Here is a 25,067-nt window from a genome sequence, read left to right on the forward strand (position 1 = left end):
TAGCAAAGCTCCATGAACGGTATGTCTAAGACAAACTTAACGGTTTGTTACATAAAGAGAGCGGACCGTATCCTTAAAATGAGCATATAGTCTATCAATCAGTTGCTTCGAGGAGATTCCTTAGTTCTGCTACTTTTTCTTCCATTTGCTGAAGGTTACAGTGCCGCTGTCTTTTGCTGGACTGAAATTTGTTCACTTGGCAATGCAAACGCTTTAGTATAGCTTCATATCTTTTATTCTGCACCTGTTACAATAAGAGTAAACACAGCTGAGCACAACAGACATACAGCAAACAGATATAAGGTCACAAAGATTTTTTAGGATGCAGTTCTATTTCTGAGTTGACATGTATGGGATTAAATACTGCCCCTTCCATCATCCCTGACTGTAATGGTTCTAGGGGTTGCTCGTGCGTAAGCCTGTCCCAACACCTGGCTGGGTTGCCTGAGTGAACCTTTCCTGTCCGGACAGCCACTCACCTGTGGCTGTCTCAATCGCTGGCAGAATCCGTCAGTGGGCGTTTCTTAAACTTCTTCCAGCAAAGAAGCTCTTTGTCGCCCAGTCTCCTCCTACTCTCCCTGTGCGGAAGCCTTCTGCGCAAGGAGGGCGTAGGCAGCGGAGGACCCTTCCTCTCCCCGCTGGTCCCCGGCAAGGAGTCATGTGACCGCCTCGCCGATTCCCCCATCTGCCCCCCTTCTCTACTGGAGCTACGCTGATTCCCTTCCCCAGAAGATGGGCTGCCTCTCCCACTCCCGGGACGCTCTCTGGGATCCCCTTGGAGCTTGCTCTCTCCCTCCAGCACTGATGGCAGTTCCCTGACACTGACCATTGGTCATTCTGAATGTGTAGCGGGAAAACCATGAGGCCAGAAAAGAGACAGAGTGGGTGTTGTCAGCATATTGCTAGCAGACTACTCCAAAACTTCACACCAGAGTGGACAAGGCAGACTCCTGTTGGACTTCACAGAGAGATCTTGAGATACCTACCATAACTTTTTGGAGCTTCATTAAAATCTCTTTGCATGCAGTTATTTAACCCCCATTTGCATTGCTCATGTTATCTATTATTATTATTTCCTGCCCTTCCCCAGAAGGTCTCAGGGCAGGTTACTGCAAAATAACCAGTGTGGAGAGGACCCACACACAAGGTTTGTTTGACTCACAGATGTACCATTTCAGGAATCAATATGTTGTAGTCATTTGTGCAAAGATCAATTAGCTCCTCCATGTGCTGGTCTATAGTACACAGTGAAACAGAGGACACAACCATCAGGGTCTATGTTGAGAGTCAGTAAGACCCCAATATTCACAATATTGATACCCAACATTTGATTCTGTAACATAGCAATATTTTTCCAGCTCATCATGTGCTACTGATACAAATTGTCAAGCACATTGTTCATGTGACAAATAATAAATAATAATAAACAGAATATCATAACTATTCCACATTGCAATAAAGTAAAATACCAGCTTTTGTTGTTCTGTGTTTGTAGAATGGAGGTCGAAGAGAGCCCCGGCAATATTGATTTGTTTTTATTCATATTCCTAGACTACTGAGATTTTTAAAAAATGTATAAGCTTTAGAATTAAGAGTTCTTTTTCTAGAAGACATGAACCACAACACAGCTGGTAACATATTCTATTCTAATGACTGAAAATCACCTGAATTTCTTTTCGAAGCCTAGCATGCACATTTCTTTCCTCTCTAAGTGCATTTTCCTTTCCACTGATAGCTTCTTTCAACGCGTTAATTTCAGCTTCCAAATATGCGATTTCATCCTACAGATAGATAAAAGAATATGAAAACATTTTAATGTTCACGGATCTTTTTGGAATTTAAATAACAATTGGGATTGTTTCAAGATTCAGTGCTAGAAGATTTAAGTAAATGCCAAAATGGAATCTAAATAGTAATTGGCAGATGAACAACAACGAAAGGAGAAATGAAAAAAATAAAAACAAACATAGAATGGGTAGGATACATGATCCTCACATGATCTCCCAAGATCAACTCGCTCTTAAAAGTAATATCTAAATTTGTTGAATACCCAAATTTCATCAGAAACAGAACTTTCGCTTTTCAAGCATGCAATAATGTGCTTAGCAACTAATGTGGTTTTCCAGGTCCACGCGTGTTGATTCTTAGACCCAAACTAGATGTGAAAGAGGAGATCCATAATTGGACCTCCCAATATTTTCTCTTTGTTTTAAAGCAGTTATGGGATGCTCCTAATCTCATAAACTAAGCAGCTCTGAGGGGTATTTAACCCTAATTCATTTCCTGATCAAAATGACACCCGAAGCTGCTACTACAGAAAGTGTCATCACTTGAGGTCAGATTGCAGCAACAGGACATTATAAGTAAGTACAGTTACTTCTTCTCACAGCTGAAACCTTGGGCACTGTTGCTATTCCTGATTTCTTCATGGACTTGGACATATCTGTGGTACCCATGCAGGACACGTACCGTATTTTTCGCTCTATAGGACGCACCCGACCATAGGACGCACCTTGTTTTAGAGGGGGAGAACAGGGGGGAAAAATTCTCCCCCTCTCTGCTCAGCGCCCCTTCAGCGAAGCGACAGGAGAAACGGAGCCCCTTCCATTTCTCCTCCAGCTTGGCTGAAGGGGCGCTGCACAGCTCTCCCTCTCTGCTGAAGCCGGGAGAATCTTTCTCTCCCGGCTTCAGCAAAAGGAACTCGAAGCCTTTGGAGCACAGTGCGAGGTCCCGCTGCGCTCCAAAGGCTGCAGGCGGCTATCCCTGAAGCCTGGAGAGCAAGAGGGGTTGGTGCGCACCGACCCCTCTCACTCTCCAGACTTCAGTGAAAGCAACGCGTAGCCTCCAGAACGCGGAGGGAGCGCTCCCTCTGCGCTTTGGAGGCTTCGCATTGCTATCACTGAAGCCAAGGAGCCTGCATTCGCTCCATAGGACGCACACACATTTCCCCTTAATTTTTGGAGGGGAAAAAGTGTGTCCTATAGAACGAGAAATATGGTATATTGAAATTAGTTAAGCAGTTTTAATTTTTGCTTTAGATATGCTCTGTATACTCCATACTTTGTTCCTACTGTGCATTCCACATTGCTAAGTCAAAAGGTTGCCAGCCACCACTTGGCTATTTACACGTGCTGTGGCTTTGGGCTATTTCTACAACACCCAAACACATACACTGACATACACAAAGAAGTGTCCAGGGCAGCTGTCTACTAGCTCCACCTGCTATTCCGGCTGAGACCCTACCTGCCTGTGCACTGTCTCGCCAGAGTGGTACACTCTTGGACTACTGCAATGCGCTCTACATAGGGCTACCTTTGAAGGTCAGTCAGAAACAACAACGAATCCAGAATGTGGCAGCTGGGCTGGTGACTGGCAGTGGCCACCAGGACCATATAATTCCAGTCCTGAAAGACCTACGCTGGCTCCCAGTACGTTTCTGAGCTCAATTCAAAGTGTTGGTGCTGACCTTTAAAGCCCTAAATGGCCTCGGCCCAGTATACCTGAAGGAATGTCTCCACCTCTATCCTTCTGCCCGGACACTGAGGTCCAGCTCCCAAGGCTTTCTGGTGGCTCCCTAACTGTGTAAAGTTACAGGGGACAAGGCAGAGGGCCTTCTCAGTAGTAGCGCCTACCCCAGGGGTCAGCAACCCGCAGCTCCGGAGCCGCATGAAGCTCTTTTACACCTTTGCTGCGGCTCCGGGGCGGATACTAGCGAGGGGAGGAGGCGCATTGTGCGCCCCGACACTCCCCACTGTGGCGGGCGCTGTACTGGCTATGACGTTGCATGGGGGCAGTGCGTGCGTTAGTCACGCACCGTCCCGACGTCACCTTCCCGCCCACCCGCTACATTGTAAGGGGCATGTACACTGGTCACTGCATTGAAAGAGGGCATGTACGCTGGTCACTGTTTTGAAGGGGAGTATAGAACACACACACACAAAAAGGTAACTTGTTAATTTAACGTTTATTTCTATGAGGAGGAGTAATTCTGAGGGGTCAAACAAAGAAATAATAAAAAAGTGACAAAAAAGTTATTTTTATAATGACGAGTTTTGCGGCTCCCAGGTTTTTTTTCTTCGGACACAGGTCCAAGTGGCTCTTTTTGTCTTAAAGGTTGCAGACCCCTGGCCTACCCTGTGGAATGCCCTCTCCCCAGATGTCAAGGAGAATTGCCAATTAAGTAGACATGAGACTGGTTAATAGTATTTACCGGTACTTCTGGATTCTGAAGAACAGACATTAATTCCTCCTTGTTTGTAATCATCTCTTTGACCGCAGCTCTTTTCTTAGTGAGCTCAGTCATGAGTGGCAATTTGTTTTCTGCCTCCACAAATTGGTCTCTATGAGCAGCCATTTTTGCATAGTAGGCACTGTTTCTCTGAAGCATCAGTTTATACTCTTCTTGCAGTGTTTCCATATCAAATGCAAGCTTGAGATTCCCAGCATACAAGGCTGTGATCTGAACCTCCAGATTTTCACAGTGATCTTTTGTACTTATTATGGCTTCATCTTGATGAAACATTTGCCTTTCTGTTGCCTTTCTGTCTGCCATAACAAGTTTCATTTGTGCCTCAAGATCCTGAAGCTGAGTCTATGGGAAAATATAGTAATATACAGTGAAAAGTTAATAGTTTTGGTGGATAGCATTAAATTATTTATAAAAGGTAAAGGTAAAGGTAAAGGTACCCCTGCCCGTACGGGCCAGTCTTGCCAGACTCTGGGGTTGTGCGCCCATCTCACTCAAGAGGCCGGGGGCCAGCGCTGTCCGGAGACACTTCCAGGTCACGTGGCCAGCGTGACAAGCTGCATCTGGCGAGCCAGCGTAGCACACGGAACGCCGTTTACCTTCCCAACAGTAAGCGGTCCCTATTTATCTACTTGCACCTGGGGGTGCTTTCGAACTGCTAGGTTGGCAGGCCCTGGGACCGAGCAACGGGAGCGCACCCCACCGCGGGGATTCGAACCGCCGACCTTTCGATTGGCAAGCCCTAGGCGCTGAGGGTTTTACCCACAGCGCCACCCGCGTCCCTCCAAATTATTTATATAATGGTGTAATTGCTTGAGGTTTAGTTAACTAGTTATTTTTATTTATTTAAAAGAAAACAAAATTGTGAAAGCATAATTAGTAGTATAAAAATTTATAGCACTGTAAAAAGTACCTATGACTCTGATTTATCTAGAAATTTGGCTTTCCAATTTATTAAATTGAAGAGAATAATTTTGTTCTTTTGTTGTTGGCCTTTCCTGATTAAAATGATCTGTGATGTTGTCGCAATGCCCTAGATCAACATGACTAGTTCTGTACATTCAAGGGAAGCTTGGAATTGTCTTCCTCAAACAGCATCTGCCTCCCCTCCTCTACCACATGACAGACTTCTTTTCCAGGTAGCCTAAATGACTCTAGAACAGCAAGGAAGGTAATTTACTCCAGTCCTTGGCTGAGAAGCCACAAAATGTGTGTGCACAAGTATTGGAAGACACAAGAACTACCCACACTGGAAGAGTGGCAGACGAAGGTGATCGACGACATGGGACTAGCAGAGATGACGAGCAGAATCCGTGACCAAGGGAAAGAGACGGTGGAGGAAGACTGGAAGAAATTTAAATTTTATCTTAAAAATTCTTGTAAAATCATTGAGTGTTAAAATGTCATGGGTAAAGCATAGCAGATTTGCAGCGATAAACGATTGGACAAGAGGAAAGAAAAGGGTTAAAGAAAGGAATTAATAAGTAATTCAGACCAGGGGTTGCTGAAAAAAGTTTAAAACAGGGATGCAGAAAAGGGAGGCATGGGGAAGTCATTGAAATTGGATATACGAAAAAATTTATGAAATTATACATGTTTATATGTTTGTCTGTCAGTGTTTGTTGTTTGTATTGTCTTATATTATATGTTGAAAAACCAATAAAAATTTTATAAAAAAACAAAAAACAAAATGTGTGTGGACACATGCCAATAGGAGAAAAAACTATCTTCACCTGCCCACACTTGTTCGAATTGACTTTTATTCTGCAGATCATCTAATTGTTATTATTTTAATAAATAAAAACTTTCTACCAATTTGCCGCATTTCAAGTCTTCTTCTGGGGTGCTGGGGCAAGGAGACTGCAGGAAATCATATGACTTTTTCCACTTGTCTTTAGGGCAGAAGACATAGGGCGTATCCTTGTGCCTGAACTAATGTACAGTGGTACCTCAGGTTACATACGCTTCAGGTTACAGACGCTTCAGGTTACAGACTCCGCTAACCCAGAAATAGTACCTCGGGTTAAGAACTTTGCTTCAGGATGAGAACAGAAATCGTGCTCTGGCGGCACGGTGGCAGCAGGAGGCCCCACTAGCTAAAGTGGTGCTTCAGGTTAAGAACAGTTTCAGGTTAAGAACGGACCTCCGGAACGAATTAAGTACTTAACCCGAGGTACCACTGTACGCAGAAAGAGAGAGTCCAAGGAACTGGGGCAAATAGTGTTGACAAGAGATGAGGTTCCAGGCCTTAATGGCAAGATAAAACTGACAGGTTGGTGGGTCCAAGTAGCATCAACCCTATAATTCTTAAAGAACTCTTTTAAATATGGAGGCCTGGCTGGAAGAAACATGGACCTTATTGGGACAGAGCTTCTTCGAGATTTGGTGTTCAATATAAAGGACTATCAAAAAAACCGGCAGAGAGGAATTGAGAGAGAATCAAGAGCCTCGGACGTGAGGTCGCCAGGCTGACAGCAGATAGACTGATGGACATTTGCTGGGGTTCGAAACCGGGAAAGGGGGGGGGGTGGGGCTTTGGGAATTCAAAGGGTGTACAATTATATTCTGTTTCTTTTAATTTTGTTTTGTTACTAATATAAAAATGGGGAATTCGTGGAAGGGAATTGGGGTCGACCTTAGAAAAAGATTTTTAAGAATAAGTACTGATGTATAAAGACTGAGGTTTATAAGTTAAAATTGGTTAACTAAAATGAATTAAAGAAAATAAGGTAAAGTTTGGGGACAAGAACTTGCTGAGCTAAAAATTGGAACTGGAATACAAGAAGGGGAGGTGTGGGGAAGTCAAGGAAATTGGTTATTGATAGTAAGGAATGTAAATTTTATGTGTTTTTAATTGTTTTTTTGTTTTTTCTTTATTTTTTGAAAATTTCAATAAATATTTATTTTTAAAAAATAATAATTCTTAAAGAACTCAGATATGAAATTGCTGTTCTTCTAAGAAAAAAATATGTACCTTTTCCCTAAAATCATCCTCCATACGCTACAGACAACTGGAAAGAAGTAAATGCTGTAAATGCCTTGGCAGAGCCGTCTTTCCCATAGGGCTTAGTGGTGCGTTGTGCCAGGGCACAGGCCTCTCAGGAGCGCCCCAGCAAGTGGGGGAGCTACGCGGCTTTGCCGGTGGCCTCCCCTTTCCCTGCACACCCGTCAGCTGCGCCCCGCCAACCATATGGCTGGTGGGCACGCAGCTTCCCTCCCAAGCCTCTGCGGGGATCGCTCTCCTCCCAAGGAGGCTTCGGAGGGAAGCTGTGCTCTCCACCCGCGGAGGCTTGGGAGGGGTGCAACTTCACTCCCAAGCCTCTGAGGGGATCGCTTTCTCGCAACGGCATGGGGGAGAGTTGCGTCCCCACCCCAGATGGCCGGCAGTGCGCAGCTACAGCCACCCCAACATTACCCGTGTTAATTTGGGGGTACTGGGCAGATATCTGCACCCCAGCATTGCATCCGCTAAAGATGGCCTTGCGCCTTGCATGCATGCATGCTTCCTAAGGACATCTGCTTGGCCACTTTGAGAACAGGATGCTGGCCTGATCCAGGAGGCTCTTCGTACTGTAGCACCCTGCTTGTGGTTAACGCTTAGCTGGAATGAAATATTCAACGCAGCAATAGAGAAATTAAAATAATAATTTATTTGTCAGACAAATAAATGAGAGACACAGTGGTATATGGTTACCAAAGCTCTGCCCATTCCAGCCCTGATGGCCAGCACTTATACTTCCTCAGCCCAGCCCCCTTGCTCCTCCTTTGGCTGCCTCTGTCCAATCAGCCTGGTTGAAATTCCTATTGGCTGTTTGCTAGAACCAATCATAAAAGATACACCCATTTCCTATTACCTTTTATGGGAGACAAAGAGCTATATTTCCTTCTATCCATAAATGGCAGACAAGTAGCCATATATCTTACATTTACCTCGACAAGGCACCTTAATTAACATTTCACCTTTTGCCCTATTGCCCTATTCACTGCAAAACAGATGGCTAAAACAGATGGTGCATGGTTTTTAATTTCATTTTAAACAGAGATCTTGGGTTCACCTTCTCACACACCATCAATGAAATAAGAATCTAACGTAAGAATCTAACATTTCTTACTTTCTAAATCCTTTGCATAATTACATTTAAGCCAATATATTTCATACATTAACATATATAGCTTTTTAGAAGGAAAGGAAAGGCCTTTTCAAAGTAAAAAGAAACTTAAAAACACTTTCCAAAAGCAACTTCAGAGAGAAGCCTCTTCGGTTTACAACCCCTCTTTCCCTAGCCAGCTGCTATTTCCATTAGCTCTTGCCCTTTTAACCTTAGGAAGATGTGGCTGAGTCTGATGGGAGGCACAATAATTCTTACTATTTACCAACTCTTAATTAGTGTTTTTGCAGCTTGATTGTATTCTGTAATTTGTATGGTCAATATGACCTTTTGCTCCCAGCCTGTAATTTCCTTTTACAACCCTGAGGTACTGCTATAGATCAGTGGGGTCCCTGAGCAGGAAGATAAACAGCTGCCAGCCAAGTACTAACCAGGCCTGACCCTGCTTAGCTTCCGAGATCAGACGAGATCGGGCGTGTTCAGGGTAGTATGGCCATAGACTTTTTGTTGAAAAGGGCCAAAAACATTAATAAGCTGGAGTTCCCACGAGTGAAAGGAGAATATGAAGAAGAGCCGCGGAAGGGACATGGAAGAGACTTAAGGGCCTCGGATATAAGGTTACCAGGTTAATGCACTAGATCAATGGGATAAAAAGGACTGACAAAACCCGGGACCAGGAGGAAGGGACGCTGGATGAAGATTGGATTGTCTTTATTTCTTTTTTTGTTACTAGGATTGTTTTATAAAATTGATGAATGTTAGAAAGATGTTGAAATGAAATTGCTTGGCTCTAGCAAAAATGTTTAAAGAATTAGGTAAGAATATTATGGTTATGAGAAGTTGGTAAAAATAAGATTTAAGCTTTAAGTTTTAAGGTTTTTTTACAAGATAAGATGAAAATAGATTAAGGTAATGCAATGAAAGATTAGGATAAATAAAGAGGGAAAGGATTTGCTGAATTAATAAATTGAATTGGAATACAAAAAAGGGAGGTGTGAGGAGGTCCGGGAAATAAGCAAATGAAAGATAAGCAAAGGAAAGATGGAATTGTTTTTAATTATTTTTATTTTGTATTTTTCTTTTTTCTTTTTTCATTTTGTAACACTCTAAAAAAAAGATAAACAGCTGCCAGACTACTCAGCCAGCTGCTTAATGCCTGGCATGAAACAAGCATCTGCAAATATATTTTTTAAGTTCATTTTAAAATACAGATCTTGATCAGATGCCTCATTACGAGCTTACATTCATTCCATATTTATGGTTGGGTTTGACACAACCAGATCAAAGTGTGTTTGGTCATACAGAAGTACAGTGGTACCTCTGGTTACGTACTTAATTCGTTCCAGAGATCCGTTCTTAACCTGAAACTGTTCTTAACCTGAAGCACCACTTTAGCTAATGGGGCCTCCTGCTGCCGCCGCACCGCCAGAGCACGATTTCTGTTCTCATCCTGAAGCAAAGTTCTTAGTCCGAGGTACTATTTCTGGGTTAGCGGAGTCTGTAACCTGAAGCGTATGTAACCTGAAGCGTATGTAACCCGAGGTACCACTATAATTTCAATTGGATGAATCCTAAAAACTGCCCTCTTGGACAATTCTTGACTAAGCCATGTATATGAACTGAAACTGAGCAGAGTTTCAGGATGGCATTTCCTTTTGTTCAAGTGTTATTTTCTAAAAGTCATACAGTATTAGGTAAAGGGGCCCATGACCATTAGGTCCAGACGTGACCGACTCTGGGGTTGCGGTGCTCATCTCGCTTTATTGGCTGAGGGAGCCGGCGTACAGCTTCTGGGTCATGTGGCCAGCATGACTGAGCCGCTTCTGGCGAACCAGAGCAGCACACAGAAACACCGTTTACCTTCCCGCCAGAGCGGTACCTATTTATCTACTTGCACTTGGACGTGCTTTCAAACTGCTAGGTTGGCAGGAGCAGGGACCGAGCAACGGGAGCTCACCCCGTTGCGGGGATTCGAACCGCCAACCTTCTGATCTGCAAGTCCAAGGCTCTGTGGTTTAACCCACAGTGCCACCCACGTCCCAAAAGTCATATTACCTGCAACCTGATAAGGACAGCCTTGTTGCTTTCTATTTCAGAGGCTTGGGCATGTTGTTGTTCTGCTATTTGCTGCACAGCTTCATCTAACAACGATGAACTTGGATTAGCCATGTCTAAAAGAAGAAGAAGAAAAGACAGAAAGAGTTGGAGAGAAGCAGCTTTGAAAACTACATCTAACATAAAAAGGTAAAGGACCCCTGACAGTTAAGTCGAGTCGCGAATGACTCTGGGGTTGCGGCGCTCATCTTGCTTTACTGGCCGAGGGAGCTGATGTTTGTCTGCAGTTTTTCCGGGTCATGTGGCCAGCATGACTAAGCCAGCGAAACCAGAGCAGAGCACGGAAACGCCGTTTACCTTCCTGCCGGAGCAGTACCTATTTATCTACTTGCACTGGTGGGCTTTCGAATTGCTAGGTTGGCAGGAGCTGGGACCGAGCAACGGGAGCTCACCCTGTTGTGGGGATCTGAACCGCCGATCTTCTAATCGGCAAGCCCTAGGCTCTGTGGTTTAACCCACAGCGTCCCTACATCTAACATAAGTCCTGCTATTTGAAGAGCTGCTTTGAAAGTTGAGTTCATACAAGTAGGACCCTGTGAATAAATGTTAAATATGCATATATTTTAATATGATATGGAAAGTATGTTCTATTGTATCCAAAAAGCAGCTTGCCCAACTCATCTTTCTCTTCCTGTCCCCCTCCCTGTAGCCCTACACTCTGAAAACCCTCTCCAGAAGAAATCCCTTTGCAGAGGGAAGATGCTAAAGCATGTCTGTATACACGCTATACATTGTGCACATTCAGAGCACATTTTCCCCTTCAGAGAATTCTGGGCACTGTAGTTTGTTAAGGTTTGCTGGTAATTGTAGCTCTTTGAGGGTTTAACTACAGTACCCAGAATTCTTTGAGGCAGAGAAATGAGCTTCAAACAAGCTTTAAAGGTATTGTGCATATGCACACAAAGATGGGTTTAGCAAGTTGACTTTTCCTTGCAGAAACCTTAGGAACACATTATTTTTCTTGAAAAAATGGGCTTGGATCCCAAAGTGCACATTTCTGGAAATGTAAGGAAACTGAAGGTACATTCTTTCACCTTTGGTGGACGTGCCCCAGGATTAAGGCTTTCTGGGAAATGATATATAATGAATTGAAAAAGGTATTTAAATATACCTTCTTGAAGAAACCAGAGGCCTTTCTCTTGGGCATGGTCGGCCAAGTGGTGCCAAAGAAGGACAGAACATTTTTTATGTATGCTACAACAGCAGCAAGAATACTCATCGCAAAGTATTGGAAGACGCAAGATTTACCCACTCTGGAAGAATGGCAGATGAAACTGATTGACTGTATGGGATTGGCAGAAATGACTAGCAGAATCCGTGACCAGGGAGAAGAGTCGGCAGAAGAAGATTGGAAAAAATTTAAGGACTACTTACAGAAATATTGTAAAATTAAGGAATGTTGAATGATGTTGGATTGAAATTGAGTGGTTTCTAGCTGTAATGATATAAAGGAATATGGAAAAAAAGGTTTGGATAGGAAATAAGGTGGTATTATAAGCTGTAATGCTTTAAGTTAAGGATTTGCTGAACAAATAATTTGAAATGGAATACAAGAAGGGGAGGTATGAGGAGGTCAGAGAAATATGTTATTGAAAAGTATTATGAACTATACGTCTTTTTTAATCTTTTTGTTTTTTGTTTGTATAAAAAATTGGAAACTTTAATAAATATCTTATAAAAAAAACAAAGTGCACATTTCTATAAAGTACTCATTTTTAGAGGCTCCTTTGATTGCTTATCCCTTCCTCCATTTTGTTCTGAAACTTTCCAGGATTATCTCTGTCAAATAAATTGCATTATTAATTTGCCATTGTTTGGTCTTCTAACTGTTAATTTCATAATTTTATATTATCAAGCTAGCTAAAATAGCAAATATAATGATAGGACATCCAATGATGAGGGCACTGAGAGATTCAAAATAATGAATGCAAATAGAAATTACTTTTCAACATTAAATAGATTTTCAATGCCTTTCCGAGACTATTTGAACCAGACCTTAGCTGAGATAGTTCACAACCTATATGACAGCACAAGTATTACATGAGTGAGTTTTCTTCAGTTTCTGTGTGGGAATATGATTCCCTCACAACAGAATAGTACTTGGCAAGACCTTCTATGTAAACTGAAAAATAGCTTATCATCAAAAACTGACAGACTGAGGGGAGGAAAAAAGAATTTCTTTCACAAAGACTTCCTCACGGTGGCAAAACCACAGAAAAGAGTTGACTCAGTTAATGACATGGGTTTAGAAATAAAATTGCATGCCATTTATTTCAGAGGCAAAAGAGGTTCAGCCAATGCAGTGTCAAAAAACCTGACAATATTATCTGTCTTTTGGTGACCACATGTACTCTTATCCTCGTAAAATGAAGCCATCGATAAATGTAAAGAAAGAGCAGCCAGTTGAGGCCTGTGGCAGTTTAAATTTAAGGAGGTCATCACAAAACCTCGTATTTTTCCCAATGTGGCCTCTTTTCCTCCCCTTTTCCTTGGGCCTATAGGCTCAATTTTTATTTTTATTTTGGCTCAGTTAATATCTTAACATGTTCTTCAAACACACCCCAAATTCTTCCACCCCAAATTCAGCAAAAATCAGTAATATGTCGCCACGGCTGTTCAAAAGATACCACTTGAAATGGGCCCAGGTGGGTCCGTTTCAACAGATTCAGCGATCAGTTAAAATGGCGTACAGTGGTGCCCCGCAAGACGAATGCCTCGCAAGACGAAAAACTCGCTAGACGAAAGGGTTTTCCGTTTTTTGAGTCGTTCTGCAAGACGAATTTCCCTATGGGCTTGCTTCGCAAGACGAAACGTCTTGCGAGTTCTTGCGAGTTTGTTTCCTTTTTCTTAAAGCCGCTAAGCCGTTAATAGCCGCTAAGCCGCTAATAGCCGCTAAGCCGTTAATAGCCGCTAAGCCGTTAATAGCCGCTAAGCCGCTAATAGCCGTGCTTTGCAAGACGAAAAAACCGCAAGACGAAGAGACTCGCAGAACGGATTAATTTCGTCTTGCAAGGCACCACTGTATTTACCTCAGGCTGTTACTTTGTGGCTTGCTTATTTATTTATTTAACTGAATTTATACACCACCCTATACCAGGAGGTCTCAGGGCGCTTCAACAGAACAAAATCAGAATATAAAACCACAAAATATGTAATCAAAATAAAAAACAACCCAATAACCCCCCACTCCCCACAAGAAAGTTTTAGGGAGCAGGCTAGCAGGCGGGGCCCATGACTTACATCATAGGATCCTACACAACACAAAACACGGTTGCTGTAGGTAGGTTTTATTTTGTTTTTTATCTTATATTTTGCAAATGTACATCCAGGGTTTTTTTCTCCCCTTTAATTTTTTTGGGGGCCCCCAAAAGAGTGGGGCCCTAAAGTATAGCTTGTCTAGCTTGTACGTAAAACCCGGCACTGGACAACAAACCAACAAGCCCTATTGAATTAATTTCTGCATTTGCTGGGGAAGCCCAGCCAGATGGGCGGGGTATATATTATTATTATTATTATTATTATTATTATTATTATTATTATTATTACCCCGCCCATATACCCCGGTCGTCGGAGGGCGCCCCCAGTTGCTCCTCAAGGAGTTGCGCCAAGAATAATAATAATTATTATTACTATTATTATTATTATTATTATTATTGGCGCAGCTCCTCCAGGAGCCGCTGGGGGCGCCCTCTGGTCGGGACGCCCCACTGGGAAGGAGAGGGGCCGGCCCTCCTTCTCCAGCTGAGCGCCCGGGGGCGCCAGCATTTGCAGAGCAGCTGTTCCAGGCTTCCAAAACGAAACGGGTTTGGTGGTTATTTTGGTGTGTGTGTGTGTGTGTTTTGCCCGAATTGCAGAAGATCCCCGAGGCTCCCTCCTTTTTGCAGCGCTCTTCCCGGCGGGCTGCGGGCTGCAGCTCTGCCTTCCTCTCCGGGGAGAAGCGCGGATCCTGGCCCGCTCTGCTCGCCGCCCTTTTGGGGAGCGAAGTCCTGCTCTTCTGGTCCAGCCGCTTGGCGGAAATTAATTGGGTTAGCGCCTCCCTGCGCAAACTTTGGAATTCCCCCGGGCCTTTGCAATCTGGCATTTTCAGGAAGTGGCTTTTGCATTCTCACGTTATACGAAGCGAAGAGGACGCAGCTTCGGGGAGGCGCAAACTGTTTTCTCCCGATCGGTAAGTAAATGCATCAGTTTCCTATAGGGGCTGTATCTCACGGGGTGGGGGGCGTTTAATGGCTTTATTTATATACTCTTTTCAGTTCTAAGTTCCCTTAAACGTGTCATTGATACTGAGATCCTAGTTGTGTTTAAGATTGCAGCCAGGCATCCTATTTTTTAAAATATATTTTTATTGAACGGTTTTAACAAACAGATTATCAATCAACATAACCATTTACATTCCCCCCTTTTTTCCCCTCCCTCCCTCTCGCCCCCCCCCAGGACTTCCCTCAACTCCCCTCCCTGATTTCTTTGCACATATTATCCTCTGCATATTATAAAATTGTACATATCGTTGCCTTATCTATCATATAGTCAACTGATAACTTTGTGGATGTTTCTTCAAAACCTGCCAAGGAGTCCAAATCGTGTTGTTGTCTTTTTAGATCATCTGTAAAAAGGTTCATTGAAGTCACGGTAGTCCTTATTACGCAGTTTGTATGTCAACTCAGCCAATTCCACATAGCTCATCAATTTTTCTTGCCACTGTTCTTTCGTTGGGATTTCCTCATTCTTCCATCCTTGCGCTAACAAGACTCTTGCCGATGTTGTAGCGTACATAAATAGATTCTTCCCCCCCCCCCCAATTTTTTAATTGATTTTTCATATTTATAAACAGACAAACAGACAAACAAACAAACAAACATAAATCTTAAGTGTAATAATTCCACTTTTCTTTACATTCTTTACATTCTTGGATGACCTCGACTCCCCCAAGCAGAGTTTCAATGTATATCATTGTAACAGTTTTCCAAAACTATTTTCACGTATAATTTACTTAGTCAATTAACATCTTTCTTTTCATTTTTACTTTAGACATATTATTCTATTGCATCACATATTTAAATCCTAGGCCTATCTGGTACTTGCAAGTATTTCTATTTAGATTATCTTAGCATATTTAGCTAAATAGTCTTTAAATTTCTTCCATTCCTCCTGATACTGCTCCTCCTTCTGGTCACGGACTCTTCCGGTCAGGTCGGCTAGCTCCCAAAAGTCCATCATCTTCATCTGCCATTCCTCCACTGTTGGCACTTCTTGTGTTTTCCAATTTTTAGCCAGCAAGATTCTTTGGTTTTTTTTGGCAGATCTTGTCCTCAACTATGCATCCTATCTATGCTCTCCCCGCACTGGTTGTTTCTGGTGGGAGCAGGATCTTATAATGCACATACGATGACAGCCCTAGTAGACTTCACGTAATAATTTCTTTAAAATTAGATTCTGTTCAAGTTAGGTCTGCTTCAGCTTATTGAATTTTTCTATTCCTTTCCACAGTAGAAAAGGGTCTTATCCTAGCAAATATTCACGCAGCTTGATCGCATCATGTATCCCTGCAAGTAAGCCCTGCTGAAATTAATGGGATTTACTCCCAGGTAAGCAGCAGGCATACTATTTAGCCTCTGAGTTTTTCATTTTATTCTTTATTTACTATATATATATATATATATATATATATATATATATATATATATATACACTGGTTGATTGTAACAAAACCTCTCAGAGGTTTACAGGAAATATTAAAATTACCAATAAAAACAGCTAAAACCTAGTAATTAAAAACATTTTAAAGACAAAATCTGCCATAAACTAAAAATAGATGGAAATGCTTCAACATCCGCATGTCTGGATAAAGTTGCCTAAACAAAAAGATTTCATCACAAACCTCTGCATTAAGAAACAATATCTGTTCCTTTTATTAAGCTTCGTAAGAGAGTCCTTCAGTGTAGTTGAAGGAGCTGAAACTTGATTCAGACGTTTCCCTTCTTAAGTCCTTGGTGGGTCTCGAAATATGATAAAATTTTGCTCTGCACTCAGTGATAGGCTGCTGCTGTTTTCTGTGTCATCGGATTGTGAATCCCTTTCTGGATTGTTCATTTTATCTGCTTGATCTGCCAGATCTTTGATAATGCATTCTCTCTCTCTTACTCTTTTCCTTCCACCAGCCAGCCAATCACCCCACGTTTCCCATCATCAGGTGTTGTCCATAGAATATGGCGAAGGCAGTCTTGATTGATTTGTGCATCTTCAGACCCAGGTCATGGAATAACTGGACCCAGGCGTCGGTGATCAGAACATTAGAAACTCTGGGGGAGAACTACCCGGTTTACCTTATGTGTTGCCAAACCTTTGGAAGTGAAGGGAATTGTGGAGATGTCTTTCAGACAGCAATACGAGGCTTTCATGGCCCAGGGAAACAACTTGAGGTTGTGTGTGCCAAAAATACAGTTGCTGTCTTATACACCATTAAACAAAAACTCGATGAAAAAGACATCGACACTGTTAAAGTAATTGTGCCGGCGCAAAGAAAACCGTTAATGAGAGAGTACGTGAATCAACTTTTTACTAGTGTTTACCAGTTTGAGTTTAAAGATTTTCAGATGAACTGTGAAGAAAACAACCTCAGAAAATCTGCAGAACTGCAAGGTGAATTAATGCCACTTGCAGACCAAGACAGAGAGAAGATCCAAATTGAGATAACGATATTTTTGAAGAGCCTTCCTAGTCTGAAAGGGGAACTTACCATTCTCAAGTCTTCATTGATCCCAGGTAACAAAAATATGTGCAAGAATCATATTATTAGCACTGCAGTCCTTTGCTTTTTGTCAAATGTCCTTTTTTCTTGTTCAGTACCTGGTATGATCCTGGTTGTGCTTGTGGAGGAAAAAACAGACTTCTGAATGTCAGGCTCCACCAAAAAAAGCAAGCATGTCTACTCAGTTGAAGCATTCAATAAAGAATAATTGTTTGGTTCTTAAATGCACATTTCATTAGAAAAACAGCTTTTGTTCATATTCATGACTGTGCGTGCACTTCAATCTGTCCTCAACCACCAGGACTTTCTGCAGCAAGAAAAGTCAGATTGCCCCAGTAATTGTATATTTTGCCTACTATTTTGCCTACTATTGCCTACAGGTGGCACTAAGTTCTGAGTATAAAAAGCGGGTGGCAAAGGTCATGAGAAGAAGCCTGATTCAAAATCTTGCATTTTCTTTAGTGTTTTCAATAGAGCAAAATATTTCTGGACAAAATAATGGAGAGTAATGTGTAAATTTTGAGCTGGAGGGATTTTTTGCTGGAATTTTTACTGGCAGGTTGAAGTTATCTGTAGCTGGTTTTAAAGCAGATTGTGTATTAGAGAGATGGGAAGAGATTTGGAGACTGAGATCTGCTGCAGCATAGCTGTCAACCGTCCCTTATTTGGTGGGAAAGTCCCTTATCCCAACGCCGTGTCCCGCTGCTGTCCCTTATTGATGATGTCCCTTAAATTTCCTGGGTTTCAAAGGAAGCAGCTCCTCTTCCTCCCTCCCTGCCGGCCAGGGAGGAGGGAGGCTCCAACTGTGTTGCTTGGCTGCATTGCTCACCCAATAAGGAGTCTAAGAACGCTTGGGAGTTGGAGCTTGCATGCCTTGCGCCGATCAAATCAGCTGCGTTGCCTGGGGACTCGCCTTTGCTCAGCGCTTCCCAGCGGAGAGGTGACGGTGGTTTCCCTTGCTGCATCCCCTTTGCTGGGTTGCTGAGCTGTGGGAACCACCGCTTGAGGCTTCGTTTGGCTGCTGGCTGGGCTTTCTGCCTTTGGCTCGGAGGGGCTCAGAAGTCGGACATACCTGTGCTTGGAAAATCCCTTATTTTGGCTGCTGATCCCTTATTTTCGAGGCTGCTGGTCCCTTATTCTCAAATCTGTAAGTTGACAGCTATGGATCTGCTGCAGGTTTGGGTTCAGTGAATCTCAGGAGGTTCCCAGTGCTTGCTTAATTCCCTCCTCCTCAGCTCATCCAGAGTTACGCCAACCTATCTCCCCCATCCCAGCTTTCAGTCAAATTCTTGCTCCCCTGAAGCATATTTTGGGTGCTATTAGGCCTGCATAACCATGATTCCCCCCATTGTTCTTTTCGCTAGATCCTATCTTCCTCCATGGATTCACTACAAGAACGGGCGGCATCTCCTATATACCGACGCTGAGCTCTTTCAATCTCTTCAGTAGTTCCAAACGACGTGACCCACCCATTGTGGTTAAGGAAAACCTTCGCAGGCTAGCTGCCGCTGCTGGATTCAACCCTGATGCATATCATAGGGTAAAGGTAAGGCAAAGAAAACTGAAACTGGGGGAGGACTTTTAAGGGGGAAATATGAGGTGTGACTTCTTCTGTTTATGCTTTTCTTAAAGGCACAGGAGTCCATTCAGGGTCACAACAACCCATGACACGGTTTTTTAAGATCCCCACCCAGAGCCTCAAACATCTGATTTAATCCTTTTCCAGAATTTTTTCCTGGTTGTCAAACCCTTAGAGTTCTAAATGAGTGATGGGAAGCAGTCTCTCTTCAGGGTGGGGCATTTATCCCTGCAGGATGCAACTTAGTGGGTTATCGCAGCCTCTCAGATACATGCCATTCACAGCATTTGTATGAGAATCAAAGAATTGCAGAGTTGGAAGGGACACTGGAGGGTCATCTAGTCCAACCCCCTGCATTGCAGGAATCCTTTGTCTAACGTTGGGCTCGAACCCACAACCCTGAGATTAAGCGTCTAATGCTCTACCAGCTGAGCTACCCCAGGTATTTGACGCAGTTAACCCAAAATAACCCAAATGTATTCGTGGTAATAACATTGATAAAGCGGAATGGTTCTTTAGATTTCTCATGAAACGGGGAAAAAACGATAATGCCCCAGTCTGCTTCTTGCCTGGTAAGGATATATCCTTCTGCCTCCTCTTCGACAAAGCCTTTAGAAGATCTGAGAACTCATCATCCTGTCTCGGTGACAGCAGTCCTTGTGCTGAAACGTCCTTCTGCTTAGGATGCCACTGAGCAGAACTAAATGGGTTTACAAAATAAATGGCTGGCTGCCACATAAAGGGTTAATTTATTGATTAAAATCGAAAGCGGAGAAGCTTTCTCAGGAAAGGATTTTTTTAAAAAATAATTTTTATTAACAGACCAATCAAATCAAATCACAGAAATTCCAAATTACAAAGCCGAATTTTAAATTTTTGTTGGGGGTACCCACATTTCATGTTCCGAAGGGGATCCAATCCTCTTGTTGCTGCTGCTTTAATGTCCACAAATCTGTCCAAATAATGTTCACAATTCTATCCAATCCTTTCTTGTTGTTTTCCATCTCTTATTGTTTTCATATATTTTTCCTTTCTCTTTGTCTTTGTGACCTCTGATAGTTTCCACAAGCGGGTTGAAACAAATTTGTAGTCCTATGTGGGTTTTTCCGTTCGTCCAAGAGTCTTATTTAGACGTCTACCGTATTTCATCGCTTCCATAAAGAAAAAGGATGTGACAGACCTGTGAAAATTTAATGAGTAGACGTCAGGAAAGGAATTTCAAAGTATTGACACCACTTTCCCCCACCCTCGTGCACCCCACCATACCTGAGCTGGTGTTGGTTCAACACAGAAGGACTTCTGAAGAACAGGCAGTAAGCAGTCCTTGAAATATCCTGGCTGCAGACCATTCGAGGCTGCGGAAGTCAGTTGTGTCACTTTGACTTGCTCAATATTGCTAGGCAGAAGTGTTGCCTCGGGAAATACAGGAGCAAAAGAGCACTCCTGACTTCAGTTTTTCAGATTGCCTTGCCTTCCCTTGGTGTTAACAGGTCAACCACGCCAGTGATGTTTGGGTCATGGGAAAGGCCGAGCCGGAGAATTATGATGGGATAGTAACTAACCAGAAAGGTGTTACACTCGCTGCCCCTGGAGCAGACTGCATCCCTGTGCTTTTCGCTGATCCTGTCAAGAAAGCATGTGGTGCTGCTCATTCAGGTAACACGACTCCTTTTTTTGCTTTGCAAAGGTCAAGAAACCCACTGGACAACCATCATTCCTTTTATGCATTTCTCTGTTTCTACTCTGTCCCTGCCCTGGGTGTGCTTTCTTGCTCTGAATTTTCCCGTCAGTCCCCACCCCACCCCTCATTCCATATACTGTATTTTTCGCTTATAGGACGCACCCGACCATAGGACGCACCTTGTTTTAGAAGGCGAGAACAAGAAAAAAAAATCTCCCCCTCTCTGCGCAGCGCCCCTTCAGCGAAGCGGCAGGAGAAATGGAGCCCCTTCCATTTCTCCTCCCGCTTAGCTGAAGGGGCGCTGCGCTTTAGCTGAAGGGGCACCTACCCTTCAGCGAAAGGAACCCAAAGCCTCAGGTGGCTATCCTTGAAGCCTGGAGAGCGAGAGGGGTCGGTGCACACCGACCCCTCTCGCTCTCCAGGCTTCAGCAAAAGCAATACGAAGCCTCGGAGCGTGGCGGGAGCGCTCCCACAGCGCTTCGGAGGCTTCAAGTTGCTATCACTGAAGCCAAGGAGCCTACATTTGCTCCATAAGACGCACACCCATTTCCCCTTAATTTTTGGAGGGGAAAATGTGCGTCTTACAGAGCGAAAAATACGGTAAATACAGGTATGGCTATCCTTGAGCCGGTACCTTTTTGTTTTCAGTTCACTATTTAATCCTAAATCTCTATTTAATAGCATAACGTTTATACAGTCATACCTCGGGTTACAGATGCTTCAGGTTATGTGATTACAGGTTGTGCACCGCACCGAACCCGGAAGTACTGGAATGGGTTACTTCCGGGTTTCGGTGCATGCGCAGAAGCGCTAAATCGCGCTTTGCGCATGCGCAGAAGTCCTGAATCATGATCCGCGTGTGCACAGACGCGGCGCTGCAGGTTGCAGGCGCTGCAGGCTGCAGACATGCTTCCCGCACGGATCACATTCGCAACCCGAGCGTCCACTGTAATGGTATTTTCTAATGGACTGATGCAGCCAAAGATAAGACCCTTTGACTTTTCTGGGGTTTAAAAAATATTTACCACTGGATTGTGTCCTATCTTTAACCCGTTCAACTGAAGAATCAAAATATAGTTATTTTATTTGTTGAATTTATATTTCACCCTTTCTCCCGAAGGAGGCCAGAATGACATGGGATGTGGGTCTATTCTTGGCAGTTTCCCATAGATATGACACAGCTGAGGCGCAACTGGGAATGTTGTGTGAATAAAAAAACACTGACTTCAAAGTGCCAAAACTTACCTGCTTCTTTAGATGTTTGTCAGCAATGCAGACCATAGTGGCTAGCTATCTATTCTGTTGATAGTTTCTGGCTTAATCATATATAAATGTGGCAGAGACCCTTAAAGAACAAATACTGTTGCTTCCATCATGCCTGCCCATCACCCCATATTTCCATGCCCTATTTTGCATGCTTACACCTATTTAAAAGTTCACATACATTGAATGCAACTTTTGTAGGTTGGGTTTTCTTTTGCTTTTCAATTTTAAAAGCTGCAAGATTTCCTTTTCTTTCCTTGCTTCTAAGGTTGGCAAGGCACATTGTTAGGAGTATCGATGGCTGTCATTAACGCGATGGTAACTGAATACGGTTGCGACGTGAAGGATATCCTTGTGGTCCTGGGGCCGTCGGTTGGGCCCTGTTGCTTTAAACTGCCTCGGGAATCGGCAAAAAGTTTTCTTAGGATTGATCCCAAGTGCGTAAGACTTTATGAATCGTCAACCCCATACGTTGACCTCAGAAGAGCAACGCGGTGAGCTTGCTTCTGCTTATTCTTAATTGGGAGAGTTCTTGGTGTTTGGCACATCACAAATGTGGGGCTGTGAAAAATTCACTCTGTGTGTTTTGCTCCCTTTTGGTTAATGGATCCCATTACAGAAGAAGAAGAGGGTGGGGCTCTTCGTCTCCCTCCTAATCCCTTTCCCCGCAGAAGCAGCCTTCTGCTTTCCTTGGCTGAATCAGGCACCACAGTTTTAATCAGTTGTACAACCAAGGGCCACTTCTGACTATCTGTACTATCTGCATCCAGTTTACCATACGGCCCTCTAAGGAAGCATTTCCCATCCACTGTCCTGTTTTCCAAAGGGCGTTGTTGATAGCGATGGTCTTGGATATCCATGCCAATGAGCCATTGATAGTACAGTGGTACCTTGGGTTACAGACACTTCAGGTTACAGACTCCGCTAACCCAGAAATAGTACCTCGGATTAAGAACTTTGCTTCAGGATGAGAACAGAAATTGTGTGGCAGCGGTGCAGCAGCAGCGGGAGGCCCCATTAGCTAAAGTGGTGCTTCAGGTTAAGAACAGTTTCAGGTTAAGAATGGACCTCCGGAACGAATTAAGTTCTTAACCCGAGGTACCACTGTATGCACAACAGAAATGCAGGATTGTGGAAAAACCAAATCAAAAGGCAACCTAGCAGCCACTAGTACAAGTAACACCACCACAATCTGGTGTCAGAAAGGTGGTAATGTCAGACTCCGCTAAGCCAGCAATAGTACCTCGGATTAAGAACTTTGCTTCAGGATGGGAACAGAAATCGCGCGGCGGCAGCTAGGCAGCAGCAGGAGGCCCCATTAGCTAAAGTGGTACCTCAGGTTAAGAACAGTTTCAGGTTAAGAACAGACCTCCAGAACGAAGCAAGTTCTTAACCCGAGATACCACTGTATGTCCACCGCTTAGGAGTCCCAACGAAAGCATAGCAGAAGGGGTGCTGCTGTCGCTATGGAGCTTGTGGCAGAGCTTAGGCTCTTAACTTTTCCTTTAGCATCAAAGAATTGTAGAGCTGGGAGGGACCACAAGGATTATCCACCCCCCACCCCCCGCAATGTAGGAATCTGTCGGCCAAAGTGGGGCTCGAACCCACAATCCCGAGATTAAGAGTCATGCTCTGCTGAGCCATGCTTGGTGGTCAGCATTGAATCTCGGCCTCTCTGGCAGTGAGGAGCATTGCACCCCTTTGCCACATTTGGGGGTGTTTTTGGAAGAAGCCGGAGGCCCCCACTATATACTCTCCCATATTAATATTACATGTTTAAGGTTACATGTTATCTTTATGATCCCCATTCTATAAATCAAAGCTTCCCAATTTTAAACACAATATATGTGGAAGAAGGTCTTGGGGCTTAGTGCCATATGAAAAGATTTTAACCCTAAGCTATTGGAAGTAATATCTTGTGTATATATAATAACTACCCTTTAATAACTGTCAATTTAATAATCCACCACCCTTTTTCTTTTTCTTTATTAGTATTCTTCTGGAGACTGGAGGGGTTCTGCCTCAGAACATACAGGATGACTCTGTAACAGACCAGAACCAAAATGTAACTGTCTGTACATCATGTTGCCCTGATAAATTCTATTCTCACGTCCGTGATGGCGAGAACTTTGGAACACAGATTGGCTTCATATCAATTAGAGACTGAGGGTTTATCATCATATTTATGCAATAATCTGGTAGAAACTGTTGGGGCAAATGGATTATATTTACTGATACTGAGTTCTTCCTGTGGTCAGCTATAGTTCCAAGCTGTCTATATGACATAGTTACTTAGAAAAGGAGTCCTATTTATTTTGATCGGACTTAATTCCACCTAAGTGTGCTTAATCTTACACTACTAGTACAAAACATTGCAAATACCAGGGATACGTAAGTGTTTATAGTGTTGTATTTTTGCTTTAATGAACTTGTTTCTATGTTGCACACTACTTGGAGATTAAAAGAAAAGTTTATAAATGCTTTTAAATATATTTAAATAAATAAATATGTGGCCTAAATGATACAGAAAACTCCGTTGGCTTTTAGTGTTTAGGTAAAGTTTGTAAGTTGTTTTTTACAGCTGTGTTCAGTATTCCTTGTCTGTCTGTGTTAGCACCGTGTTGTGTTTTGTTGTGAATACACTGCACACAGCCCAGTACTGTATTATCATAGGCAGTCAGGTCCACAATTATGTTTTTTCTGACATTATTATTATTTATCGTTTCCAGCTGCTTAAGCAGCCACCAGCCAGCAAGCAATACAACAAGCTAGTTGTGTGGTACACAATTTTATTCTTTTCACATTGCAAAAACTACTATTATTGCCACCCAAACCATGTGGGCATATTAGTCATCCTTCTGACTTCAGTATGATGTAAAAATTGGCTTCTGGCTTTTGCTGCCCAACTCCCCACGGGACTCTTGAGTCCCCTAAGTCCATGATCAGTCGGAGAAGAATGGATGGAGGCAGGATCCAGTGGGAAACAAGGCAGATCTTTATTTTTCTGCTGCAACAGAGTTCCCTCCCCCCCTTACAAGGTGCGAGAGACCCTGAAACAAAGCGTGCAGGAACCTTGAAAGACTTTTGACATTGCCCAGCCCCTTAGCCAAAGACCACCCCAAAATCATACATACATACATCACAGGAGGCAGTTTACAGCAGAAACCTCTGTATATAAGAAACCTCCGAAGAAGGAGAGTCCACCACATTCTGAGGGCGTCTGAATTGATATCCCATCTTTTTCTCCAAAGAGCTCAAGATGACATACATAGTTCTCGCCTTCTCGTTTAATCCCCACAACCTGGCCCCAGGTTACCCAGTGAGCT

General features: G+C 43.2%; 2 protein-coding genes and 1 long non-coding RNA gene across 9 annotated transcripts; 2 read left to right on the plus strand and 1 right to left on the minus strand.

Moving 5' to 3' along the window:
- Nucleotides 1–14,674, minus strand: CCDC122 (coiled-coil domain containing 122). 4 transcript variants are annotated; one of them, XM_053362154.1, is made up of 5 exons: nt 14,580–14,674; nt 10,411–10,526; nt 4,211–4,591; nt 1,665–1,781; nt 1–244 (listed from the first exon to the last, which is right to left on the minus strand). In XM_053362154.1, the coding sequence occupies exons 2-5, from the start codon at nt 10,522–10,524 to the stop codon at nt 95–97; spliced, it is 762 nt and encodes a 253-aa protein (XP_053218129.1). In that variant the 5' UTR covers nt 10,525–10,526; nt 14,580–14,674; the 3' UTR covers nt 1–94. The 4 variants fall into 4 exon arrangements, with proteins under 4 accessions (XP_053218129.1, XP_053218130.1, XP_053218127.1 ...); XM_053362155.1 differs by lacking the exon at nt 14,580–14,674 and adding an exon at nt 13,711–13,788; XM_053362152.1 differs by lacking the exon at nt 14,580–14,674 and adding an exon at nt 13,500–13,599.
- On the plus strand, nt 2,859–12,456 carry LOC128400127 (uncharacterized). Its single transcript, XR_008327312.1, has 3 exons — nt 2,859–4,195; nt 10,452–11,475; nt 12,177–12,456. It is a non-coding gene; the product is annotated as an uncharacterized LOC128400127 (long non-coding RNA).
- On the plus strand, nt 13,649–24,260 carry LACC1 (laccase domain containing 1). Of its 4 annotated transcripts, XM_053362143.1 has the most exons (7): nt 13,649–13,750; nt 14,325–14,638; nt 16,629–17,232; nt 18,583–18,764; nt 20,288–20,453; nt 22,010–22,235; nt 23,734–24,260. In XM_053362143.1, the coding sequence occupies exons 3-7, from the start codon at nt 16,677–16,679 to the stop codon at nt 23,906–23,908; spliced, it is 1,305 nt and encodes a 434-aa protein (XP_053218118.1). In that variant the 5' UTR covers nt 13,649–13,750; nt 14,325–14,638; nt 16,629–16,676; the 3' UTR covers nt 23,909–24,260. The 4 variants fall into 4 exon arrangements, with proteins under 4 accessions (XP_053218118.1, XP_053218120.1, XP_053218119.1 ...); XM_053362145.1 differs by lacking the exon at nt 14,325–14,638; XM_053362144.1 differs by lacking the exons at nt 13,649–13,750; nt 14,325–14,638 and adding an exon at nt 15,947–16,055.
- The last annotated feature ends 807 nt before the right edge of the window (nt 24,261–25,067 follow it).

This window comes from Podarcis raffonei, chromosome 13, assembly GCF_027172205.1.
Source record: "Podarcis raffonei isolate rPodRaf1 chromosome 13, rPodRaf1.pri, whole genome shotgun sequence".
Taxonomy (NCBI): Eukaryota; Metazoa; Chordata; class Lepidosauria; order Squamata; family Lacertidae; genus Podarcis; species Podarcis raffonei.